General features: G+C 39.9%; 1 protein-coding gene and 1 long non-coding RNA gene across 3 annotated transcripts in view; one reads left to right on the top strand and one right to left on the bottom strand.

Annotated features, from left to right (window-relative positions):
• Window positions 1–624: 624 nt before the first annotated feature.
• LOC133482364 (calsyntenin-2-like) overlaps window positions 625–12,618 on the bottom strand; it is a 269,784-nt gene continuing 257,790 nt past the window's right edge. Inside the window, exons 15-17 of the mRNA XM_061782425.1 lie at window positions 12,081–12,204; window positions 3,461–3,645; window positions 625–3,278 (exon numbers count right to left, since the gene is read on the bottom strand). Of these exons, the coding sequence (XP_061638409.1) occupies window positions 3,087–3,278; window positions 3,461–3,645; window positions 12,081–12,204 (501 nt within the window). The 3' untranslated portion in view covers window positions 625–3,086. The remainder of the gene's footprint in view (window positions 3,279–3,460; window positions 3,646–12,080; window positions 12,205–12,618) is intronic.
• On the top strand, window positions 3,225–10,981 carry LOC133482365 (uncharacterized). Of its 2 annotated transcripts, none has more exons than XR_009789773.1 (3): window positions 3,225–3,680; window positions 5,842–6,369; window positions 8,972–10,981. It is a non-coding gene; the product is annotated as an uncharacterized LOC133482365 (long non-coding RNA). The 2 variants fall into 2 exon arrangements; XR_009789772.1 differs by lacking the exon at window positions 3,225–3,680 and having other exon boundaries at window positions 4,880–6,092; window positions 6,219–6,369.

The raw sequence follows: 12,618 nt of genomic DNA, 5'->3' as shown, positions 1-12,618 counted from the left end.
TGGGGTTGTATAATAAAGTGTTTTATCTTTACTAATAAACTTTGCCCTATTTCTGTCCTGGGTTTCAAGTATTTAATAATAATTTTAAAAAAAACTGACACAAATACTTAAAGGTCATAAAAATGTGAGACTTAGCAATTTGATAATGCATCTACCTTAATTATTGAAAAGTATTGATATCAGTATCAACGATACTTTCCCTGTATTTACTTGGTATCGGGTCGATACCAAAATATGAAGTATCGCACATCACTGTCTTTCTGAGAGATTCAGACAAAATGTAATGGGACACAACAGTGAAATTTGTGGTTAGCACATTTTTCTCACAGTTCTGAGGTTGAGGGTTCAAATCCCAAATTTGGCCTTCCTGTGTGAAGTCAGCTTGTTCTTCCTGTGGTTGCGTGGGTTTTCCCTCTTTCTCCCACATTTAAAACATTCATGTTAAGTCAAGTCTAGAATCTGGTGTGAATGTACAGTAACTAGCAACCAGTACGCACCTCTCACCTAAAAGTTAGCTGGGATAGGCAGCAGCTCACTGATGACCTTAATGAATAAAAGCCACATAAAAAATGGTTGGATGTGAATTTAACGGCAAATAGAAACACATGATGTCCAAACGATGGCTAGATTCCAAAACAAGATTTTATTGGCCAATTTACAGAAAGTGCTGTAGTGACTGACCATTCCAAAGCAAAATAGACCAAAGAGTCAAAAAATGGAAGGAAAAAAAAAAAGCAATTAAAACAAAATTTTACACAATATACATGGTTTCCATGTTAACTGCATCGTCCTCCTTTTCTAAAACAAACATTAGGTCAACATTAGGGCTTGATGGAAAAACCCACCAAAAGGTTTCAGGGGATGAGTAAAGGTAGTGAAAGGGATGACCTCACAAGACTAATGTGATAAACTTTTAAACAACAGGTATTTTACATCAACATATAGTAGTGCTACAGTATACACATACTCAGTTTTGGCAGCTCAGGGCATTTTTGCTTAATGTATGATTTGTTATAAAACTTCAGAGGTGAGTTAAAGCTGGAGAGAGGAAAAAAAAGTGAAAACCACCCATTGAAGTGGGGCTTTTTTAATTATATCAAATGTGCCACATCATTATAATCACATTTTTGTTTTGAGGTTCCTTAATACTTACCACCTTAAAAGTAGCCAATCAGTATCAGTGTGATGGGAACCTTAATATTGAACACACAGAACAAAGATTCCAGCAGGATGATGAAAACAGTTTCCCAAATGGGAACTCCTTATGTATATGTTCCCATTTATGACACATTTTTAAATCTATTGTTATCCATACCTATTTGACTCTACATTGTTGCACCTGTTGGATAGCCAATATGTATGGTTTCTGACTGCTTGCAGTAATACCCACACTTATGTTTTTTGTTTTGTTTTTGCACTATGGTTAGAGGAAAAATGGGAAAGAAGAAACAACCAACAGTAGTATTGTTTTCTTAGTAGAGTGGACCCCCGCATACTCAAGTTCCTGCAGATTCACCTTTTCGCAGATTTATTTACTTTTTTAATAAAGCTTTTTTAATGTTCTTTTTTTTTATTTTTTTTTGCTTATGCTTATTGGCTGTTTATCCAAGATTTTTTGGGGTTAAAAAAAATGATAATTTTTTCATTGCAATTATAATAGGTGTAAATTATCCACTGATTTTCGCTATTTGCGGTCCAGCCCAGTCCCTATCAGCCGCGTATAGCGGGGGTCCACTGTATTGTATTTATCCCAGTTTTATTATCTTTTTCATTCTATTCTCATTCATACAAGCAGTAGGTCTCTTTTGGAGATTTATTGGGCTAAATCTGGGACTTCGGGTACTAATTTCGTGCCATCTGATGTGAAAATGAGTGCTGGCATGACAAAGTTCCTTAAATCCTACTGAAGTGGTGGGAGCAGTACCTTTTTTACCATAAAAATGCTGAAATAGATGTCATGACATCCTCCTTCTTCTTGTCTGTGTTAGTTAATACAGCCATATTATCAGCTAAAGCTTGCACCACTGTTTGTAGTACTATACAGTACAGTCTGTTAAATGTAAGAATGGAGGTGCTGTGTTCTGATTTGTGTTGGCGTGCAGGAGATACAAATCATATAGTCTGTGTTAAATCCTTTGTTTTGTCCAGAAGCCGTGATGGTGCATATTTAAACTCATAAGGCTTGGTTCTTTTTGAAAATATGTACAGCTTGCTTAGTGGATCTTGTAAACTGCTGTAGTATCCAAGGAGACGGTGACACATCCAAACATACCAAACACAAACCCAACTGAACACTGAGCTGAAACATACAAAGGGACTGCGGGACCACCAACTATTTCTGCAGAGTAAAGATTCGGAAGTGTGGACATGGAAAATGAAGTGAGATGACATTTGTTATGTACAGGTGGAAAGGAGAGTCTCTGGGTCAAGTGTGTATGCATGTGGTAAGGATAGTGGTAGTAGGAGGGGATCACTTACTATACTCTCTATTTACAAGATAGTGTATAAAAATGTACAAGGGCATTTCTCTGTCTATCCCCAAAACACAAAAGTCTAACCCCTTGTTGAGTTTGACATGACATCTGGTCAGCACACTGTTCCTTTTCTCACTTTTTTTTTTATTTTTTATTTTTTTGTTACTTTTATTTTAGAATTCCATTGACAATATGCTATTTCAGTAAAATCACCTGAATTTGCCACAAGGGCTGGATTAAGATGGACACATTACACATTGTATACAAACCAAAATAACAATATACCTTTTTGGAACTTGTCAATCTCTGCAGAATGTATTTCATCAAACTCAACTCAATTGTGTGACGAAATGCGAAATAAATATTCCCTGTTGCTAATAGTGTGTCTATTTAAATCCAAGGGAAAATTTAGATTTTTACCAGTTGACTTTAGTTTTTTTTTTTTAATACCTGATGTCGAAGGCGTTTGGGTGTATTTTAGTCCAGTAGGGGGAGATATTACATCATTTTTCGATGCCACTAAGTGAGTGTGAGTCAGCCATCATATTTGATGTTTTATGACAGACATATAGATCATGTGAATCACTTCTTGTATGTTTATGATTGAAAGTTTCAATAAGGTATTGTTGTTTTGTCCCAGTTCATTCGCTTCGTTCCCTGCATCCTGGGTAGTTGGACGTCCACTTCTTCCTCGCTGTCATCTGACTCTGCACTGGTGATGTCATCTTCCTCTTCCTCATCGTCGTCGTCTTCATCCTCTTCCTCGCTGGCCTCCTCCTCTGCGGCCTGGGGATCCTGCAGATTCTGAGAATCAGATACAAAATGACACCCAATAGTTCAAAAATTTATATTTATTTATATTTTAAACCCTGATGTAAAAAGCAGCGCAGCTGCACATTTTCTCTTCCCCTCACTGGCAGTCCCATTCCACATACAGTATTTTGCCCTAATCTTTACTATCAGCCATTTTACTCAGCTTCATTTACCTCCATTGGGTTGACGGTGATGGACAGGGCTGAGTTGTCCCAGGCCCCGTCTTCTTCTTTAGTAGTCTCAGACAGCTTGACTTCTTGTTGGTGGGTTAGATGGATGTGGTAGATGCCTAACACCACCACCACTACCAGGGTGGCGATGCACATTACAATAACCACTGTGGCAGCACTGGGCACCCCTGACAATGAGACAGACGGTAAACATGATCAAAGAGTGAGTATTGATTCTATCCGTCCATCAGTTTTCTATTGCTTATCATATTTAGAGTCACCGGTGAGCTGGAGTCTTTCCCAGATGACTTTGGGCGAAAGGCAGGGTACACCCTGGACTGGTCAACAGGCAATCGCAGGGAATGTTTTAAAAAATAAACAACTGTATTTCAGGCACGAAGTTGGGCCTTATTATACAAATAACATTAGATCTTGTCTGCATTGTACTTGAAGAAGACAGTGGACGTGGAGTCACTAGTGCAGTGATTCTCAGCGTGGTACAAGTACCACTAGTGGCATGCAGGCTCCCTCTAGTGGTAGAAACTTGAAATTGAGGGTGTTATGTATAATGTGATTAGTGGCTACGCCCCACAGGTATGATGTGACCTAGCGGTGAAAGAGAAATTCTGGAAGGAGCAAGACGGAGTAGTTCTTAGCATCTCTGATAGAGAGACAGTCGTGATTGGTGCAGATTGTAATGGACATGTTGGTGAAGGAAACGGTTGTGATGAAGAAGTGATGGGTAAGTACGGCATCCAGGAAAGGAACTTGGAGGGACAGATGGTGGTAGACTTTGCAAAAAGGATGCAAATGGCTGTAGTGAACACTTTTTTCCAGAAGTGGCAGGAACATAGGGCGACCTACAAGAGCGGAGGTAGAAGCACGCAGGTGGATTACATCTTCTGCAGACGATGTAATCTGAAGGAGGTTACCGACTGTAAGGTAGTGGTAGGGGAGAATGTGGCTAGACGGCATAGGATGGTGGTGTGTAAGATGACTCTGGTGGTGGGGAGGAAGATTAGGAAGACAAAGGCAGAGCAGAGACCCATGTGGTGGAAGCTGAGACAGGACGAGTGTTGTGCAGCTTTTTGTGAAGAGGTGAGACAGGCTCTCGGTGGAGCTTCCAGAAGACTGGACCACTGCAGCCAAGGTGATCAAAGAGGCAGGCAGGAGAGTACTTAGTGTATCTTCTGGCAGGAAAGGAGAGAAGGAGACTTGGTGGTGGAACCTCAAAGTACAGGAAATCATACAAGGAAAGAGGTTAGCTAATAAGAAATGGGACACTGAGAGGACAGAAGAGAGGAGAAAGGAATACATTGAGATGCGACGTAGGGTAAAGGTAGAGGTGGCAAAGGCCAAACGAGGCATATGATGACACCTATGCCAGGTTGGACACTAAACAAGGGAAAAAAGATCTATACAGGTTGGCCAGACAGAGGGATAGAGATGGGAAAGATGTGCAGCACGTTATGGTGATTAAGGATAGAGATAGAAATATGTTGACTGGTGCCAGTAGTGTGCTAGATAGATGGATATTCTCTCCTAGATGCTTCCATACCAACAATTCAAAAGGTGGAGGCATGCACTGGAAAGGAGAGGAATGAAATGTAAGACTGTATATCTTGGGTAGAGGGGCAAGAGTGAGGCTACTGGGAGAAGAGAGAGCAAGGGTGGAGGACTTTAAATACTTGGGGTTAATAATCCAGAGCAATGTTGAGTGTGGTAAGGAAGAGAAGAAATGGGTCAAAGCAGGTTAGAATGGGTGAGGAAGATGTCAGGTGTGTTGTGTGACAGAAGAGTCTCTGCTAGGATGAAGGGCAAAGTTTATAAAACAGTGGTGAGGCCAGCCATGATGTACGGATTAGAGACAGTGGCACTGAAGAGACAACAGGAAGCAGAGCTGGAGGTGGCGGAAATTAAGATGTTAAGGTTTTCTCTGGGAGTGGCCAGGTTGTATAGGATTAGAAGTGAGCTCATCAGAGGGACGGCCAAGGTTAGATGTTTTGGAGACAAAGTTAGAGAGAGCAGACTTCGATGGTTTGGACACGTCCAGAGGAGAGAAACTGAGTATATTGGTAGAAGGATGATGATGATGGAGCTGCCAGGCAAGAGAGCTAGAGGAAGACCAAAGAGAAGGTCGATGGATGTCGTGAGGGAAGACATGAGGGCAGTTGGTGTTCGAGAGGAGGATGCAGGAGATAGGCTTACATGGGAAAGGATGACGCGCTGTGGCGACGCCTAAAGGGACAAGCCGAAAGGAAAAGAAGAAGTCTTGTCTCATGTTGATCTACAGGGCATAATGATCATGATAATGATTTAGGCTGGGTCCTAAAATATAAAAAAATAACCATCCAATATTTTTTGATAACGCTTATTTTGTTCAGGGTCACGGGGAGCTGGAGCCTATCCCAACAAACTTCGGGCGAAAGGTGGACCCTCGACTGCTCGCCAGTCATTTAGACTAGAGGGCACTTATATAGAGAGAGACAACCGTTCACTCTTGCATTCACCTCATCACTGAGTGGGAGTTGAACCCATGTTGCCTACACAGAAGTCCATCCATCCATCCATTTTCAGAGCCGCTTCTCCTCACTAAGGTCGCGGGCGTGCTGGAGCCTATCCCAGCTATCATCGGGTAAGAGGCGGGCAACCCTGAACTGGTTGCACATACAAACAAACAACCATTCGCACTCACATTCACACCTACGGGCAATGTAGAGTTGTCAATTAACCTACCATGCATGTTTTTGGGATGTGGGAGGAAACCGGAGTGCCCGGAGAAAACCCACGCAGGCACAGGGAGAACATGCAAACTCCACACAGGCGGGTCCGGGGATTGAACCCTGCTCCTCAGAACTGTGAGGCAGACGCTCTAACCAGTCGACCACCGTGCCGCCCTACACAGAAGTGAGGTGAGTTGGAAAAAGTTTGGACCCCTGCTCTAAAGTTCAGAATGCAAATGCTCATAAGAATGTGCAGTTAATTATATTTGTATCAAAGGCCTTCGGGTTAAAATGAAGTAAGTCAAATAAAGTAATTTTCAACAAACTAGAATTCAACCACGAGATATTTATACAGTAGCTATACTACTACTATTTATTATAGCTCCAAGTTTCATACTCCCCCACATTTAAATCTGGTTGCTCTCCAGTCCACAGCAACAAAAGTGGAGCATAAACCCTCTTTAGTACTGTAGTCACAACAACAACAACACAAAAGTCTCTTGATCTAAAATGTTCATTTCCCATGCTCTGATCTATATCCTTCTGATAGAGCCTAACATCTATGCGTCTGGCCTCTATCCTCCTCCTGCTGTTGCTGTGTGTGTTTATTATGAGTCAGGCTCTCGGAGCACTCCTCAGATGATTATTTACTTCACACCACTGCTTGAGGATCCCACCCTAAAACTAATGACTTCCATTCCCCCATACTTCATGCAGCCTCTCTTTAGGGCAAGTAGGACACATTTTTGCATGCACTGACACGGTTTGGCTGGATTTACACTGCAGGTCCAAGTGTCAAATTCTGGTTGAATGCCAATATCTGTTTTTTTTCTGACTTTCTATTTACATGTTAATTTTATGTGACACATATTCAATGTAACCATTTACACAGACCGAACACATGAACCAAACCACATGCATAGACGACTATTGCATGTCAGCCACCGGGGACAGTATAATAACTCTCATGCAGTCACAAACGAAGAAGAGTTTCACAACTACTGTGACTCAGTAAGCTGCAGTAATATAAGTCATTTCTTGCAAAGGATAAAAAAAATTTGCCTATGAGTATTGTTATATTGTCTGTCTGCATGTGTTGCTGCACTATTTGTGTTCAAATATCTGTTGCTTAAAGCGTTATAACACCACCACATAGATGCCATTCGTTAGCCCATCCACAGTGCTTCCCATTATGTGTTAGCATTAAGCTACTTTAAGGCAAATGTATGCTTAGTCGTAATTTCCATTGAGGACACCGAGGTCATGACCTTTTTTTCCTCAGTGGAAAAATAAGAAGAGCAAGTGGTTTCTGCACAAAGTTACTTGTCAGCAGTTAATTATCACCGTGGTTTACAGAGTGAATTATATAAACTAACTTTGGTCATTGGTGCTGATTGGCTGCTTCAGCGGCAAGGGGAAAACACTGCACATACAATTGCCAGCCAAAGACCTTTTCTATTCTATGAAGTACACCGTCTGTACTCCAGCCAGATTGCTGCAGTCACATTACAGCCAAGGTAACACATACAGAGGAATTTTACTTTTGCATTCTTTCCCTCACTGGACATTGATTTCAATACGAAGCATGCTAACAAGCTAATGACAGCCATAGGAATTATTACATGCCACGATACCTTTCATTTAACTGCGATGTCACACCTAGCAGTGCCATCCAAATTAGTGATCAAGCATTACTAGTGATAATATATATAGCAAATGTTAACTGCCTACAAATGGTCGTTACAGTTAGTCATAGTACTGTCTTATTGACAAGAATCTTTTGGTGGCCATTGAAAGCGGAGATAAAATAAATCATGTTGACTGACGTTAGCGAGCTAATTTATAATCCATGCTTACTCATTTTTATGACGTTAGGCTGCTCTTGGACTGCATCTTGGAGCCTACTGCTGATACAACTGTGATTACTGTACCTACTTGCAAATTTCCCCATTGTGGGATTAATAAAGGTTATTTTATCTACATAGACATTTTAATAACCTTTACCAATGATACACATAAACATATTTTTAATAGTTTTAAAAATCAAAACAACAGTTTCTTCAGGTTCAGTCCTCTAATCAATTCAATCAAAATCATTCAATTTCAACATAATACACCTTGTAAATCTAATAGTGAAATTGTGTGACTTACATTTTGCTTGTGGTCATGTGTTTGAATTTGCATTATTTGGAATTTAAGATATTTAAATGTGTCTCAAGGTTGATATTAAGGATGTTTACATTATTTTGGCTGAATTCCTTCTTAGCAGGAGTTAAAAAGAAAGGGACAGTAAGAGGATGAGACAGAACAAAGTCCAGGCTGATTCACAAATGGGAAGTCAAGAACTAAGCTCAAGAAGAGCTGGAAACCTCAGCTTTAAAAACACTAGCTGGACAAGACAAGAGGTATTAGTCAAACCATATCTTGTCAATCTACCTGACACTCCCAGTAAAGGGTCCTTTTCATTATCAAGGAGCCTGATAACCTACAAAAAATATCATCCACGGGCATTGAGAGACTGTCTGGACTTGCAATGATATATGTTCATAGACACTGAGCTTTAGATCCAGTCAAAGTGCCAAAGCGCTGGGATGCCTCTGGCCCTCGCAGATAGCCTTATCCTTTATTGAAAATATGACATCAGTTCTCAGACATCATGTGTATTTTTAGGCAGTTTTAAATCAGTTACAAATACACATTTCCTTATTGACAACTTTTTTGTTAAATATCTTGATTGCATTATGTTGCCCTGTTTACATCTAGGCTAAATAATCTTTGAAATGTTGCTTAGGTTAGGACATTTACTGTATGACTGGCTGCCTGCCTATCACCTGGCTCTGCCTGCCTTCCTTTATCTACATCCTAACTACGCTGTCACTGCCCTCTTGAAGGTTGGTTAACACACACAAACATGCGCATGCACACGCACGCACACACACACACACGTTTCCGTGGCAAATACATATTTCCTTATGGAACCATCCGCTGAAACTTTATATTTTGACCTATGCAATTATGACCTCAGTATTTCTAAAACCCGTGTTACAGCACTGCTTATACGTGTTGTTGTTTTTAATGTACAAAATCTTTAATTCTCCTTGTTTTATGTCTAATTTGACAATAAACTTCAACTGGGAGTGGTATTCAGCAGCTTGAAGCCTCTTTTTTGAAGAATTGTTTATTTGCCAACATGCTGCTTGTTTTGAAGTGGGGTGAATTGAGTTTACTGCCACCATACAGCGCTCGTATCTAAAATTTTTGCTCGCAAGTCACGGCAAAAAATAAATTCATTAAAAAATGTGTCGAACAACTGCTCGTATCTCCAAAAACCTGTAAGTCGGGTCACTCGTATCTCAAGACACCACTGCACTTCCTTTCCTCCTGAAACGACCACGTATACTAGTCATGATCATGCTGAAACTACTCAAATCAACTAAATACTATCTATTTTATTCATATCAGTTATCAACCACCTTCTGGCCACTTTGGCCCTCTCTCTGACCTTCTTTTCTCTCACTCTCTACCCTCTCAAATACACACGCAGGCACATCCACGCGCACACACACGCGCGTGTGTGTGTGCAAACACACGCACACTACTCTGATGTCTGCAGTACAAAGTAGAATCCAGTGGGGTCTGATGAATAATTAAACCTTGTGTCGTAGCATAAGACCAATGTCTCGCCTGACTTAAGAGCACTCGGATGTGCCTCTCTACTTTCCACTTCATGAGAGTAGCAATCTGGTCAACAGTCTGATAAGGAACTAGAAAGTCAAATGGACCTAACTATAGTAACTTCTGGAGAAATAGCAAGAAAAATAACTTCATAGGATAATTTTACTGCGGTGGATCACTGGTTTGGAAAAACAAAACAAACAAAAAACAAACAAACAAACAAGCTCAATTGTCTGCAATGTCCTTCAGTCTCATTAAGATCTCATGTGGCTACTGTAACTTACTTTACTAAGTGCCCATCAGTGTTCTGCCAAGAAATTTGTAGTATTTTATAACATGTCTGTTTTCAAAGAATATCTACAAACCTCAATTCCAATGAAGTTAGGACATTGTGTAAAATGTAAATAGAAAACAGAATACAATGATTTGCAATTTTATTTCAATCTATATTCTATTAAACACACTAGAAAGACAAGATATTTATTGCTCAAACTGATAAACTTTTTTTTTTTTGCAAATATTCACTAATTTTGAATTTTATGCCTGCAACACGTTCCAAAAAAGCTGGGACAGGGTGATGTCTTCCACAGTGTTACATCACCTTTTCTTTTAACAACACTCAATAAGCGTTTGTGAACTGAGGACACTAATTGTTGACGCTTTGTGTGTGTGGAATTCTTTCCCATTCTTGCTTGATGTACAGTTTAAGTTGCTCAACAGTCAGGGGTCTCCCTTGTCATATTTTGCCCTTCATAATGTGCCACACATTTTCAATGGGAGACCCTGGTGGACTGCTGGCAGGCCAGCCTTGTAACCGCACTCTTTTAATATGAAGCCATGCTGTCATAACACATGCTCTTGTCAGACCACAGCACACTTTTCCACTTCGCGTCTGAGATGAACTCAGGCCCAGAGAAGGTGGCCGGTGGCCTTTCTGGGTGTTGTTGATATATGACTTTCGCTTTGCATGGTCAAGTTTTAACTTACATTTCTAGATGGAGCGATGCACTGTGTTACAGTAACTGACAATGGTTTTCTGAAGTGTGCAATATCCTTTACACAATGATGATGGTTTTTAATGCAGTGCCACCTGAGGGATCGAAGGTCGCAGGCATTCAATGTTGGTTTTCGGCCTTGCGGCTTACACACACACACACACACACACACACACACACACACACACACACACACACACACACATATATATATATATATATATATATATATATATATATATATATATATATATATATATATATATATATATATATATATATATATATATATATATATATATATATATATATATATATATATATATATATATATATATATATATATATATATATATATATATATATAGCGGCACGGTGGCCGACTGGTTAGAGCGTCAGCCTCACAGTTCTGAGGACCCGGGTTCAATCCCCGGCCCCGCCTGTGTGGAGTTTGCATGTTCTCCCCGTGCCTGCGTGGGTTTTCTCCGGGTACTCCGGTTTCCTCCCACATCCCAAAAACATGCATGAATTGGAGACTCTAAATTGCCCGTAGGCATGACTGTGAGTGCGAATGGTTGTTTGTTCCTATGTGCCCTGCGATTGGCTGGCAACCAGTTCAGGGTGTACCCCGCCTCCTGCCCGATGACAGCTGGGATAGGCTCCAGCACGCCCGCGACCCTAGTGAGGAGAAGCGGCTCAGAAAATGGATGGATGGATGGATATATATATATATATATATATATATATATATATATATATATATAAATAAAGTTTGAAAGAGTGAAACAAATATAAAAACAAGATTTATTTCATTTTTATCTGCACAATTTGGGTAAAAAGAAACCTAAGCATTATTTCAACTATTGTACAAAAGGACATTTTTTTTCCTCTTTATGCATTTTCTCGGTTGGGTCTTGTAGCATGATGATCTCTGGTTTGAATTTTGTTCATTCCAGTTTTGGCTTGTGATAGGCTGTGTCAGTTGACCTCAATGAAACTTAAAATTGTTGATATTACGTAAAGAAATTGACATTTTGTCTTTCAAATTAAAACATAACATAAAGCAGGGAAAGCAGACCCTAGCCATTATATATAACATTGGGAATGAAGATGTATAGGAACAGAGCAACTGATTATATCAACAAAAACAAACAGCTCAAAGTCAACACGACTTAAATTGAGAAATAAAGATTAGATGACATGCCGAGCATTTTAAATGTGTTTTCCTACCTGAGCTATGCTCGGGGTACAGTTCATCAATCATAGATGGATAGTGGACTAACTTCATGTGCTGAGGTGGCGCCATGGTCTGACTGATATGTTCTCTGACCGATGAACTGTGGAGGATGCTCACCTGGGAAAAGACAGACTATATCTGTTTTGGTTCCAGACAAAAGAACAATAGTCTAAGAAAATACAGTATTGGTTTACATACATAGCGTTGTCAAAGAACCATGTACTGTATATTGCTAAAGCGTTTGAAACCGCTGTTATTTTATTTCACAAATTTTATTTTACAATTGTCTATCAGCTATTATTTCAAAAAAAATTTATGATGTCAGCCAATTCAAATATTCTAAAATAGTGTCTATTTATAGAGTGGTTAGTTCCAAAATTCACGTTTGTGCTTAAAGGAGATGTACTGGTGTCTTTCTCACTACAAGAAAGTGCAGGTGCTGAATTTAATTGCCACTACTGTCGCCTACTGTCACGTGATCACATGATCTCATCAGGTAAGCTATAGAAACACAATAAATTTGTCACACTG

This window comes from Phyllopteryx taeniolatus, chromosome 8 (assembly GCF_024500385.1).
Source record: "Phyllopteryx taeniolatus isolate TA_2022b chromosome 8, UOR_Ptae_1.2, whole genome shotgun sequence".
In the NCBI taxonomy this organism is placed as follows: Eukaryota; Metazoa; Chordata; class Actinopteri; order Syngnathiformes; family Syngnathidae; genus Phyllopteryx; species Phyllopteryx taeniolatus.
Note: the sequence above shows the minus strand (reverse complement) of the source record. Positions and strands in the feature narration are given on the sequence as shown.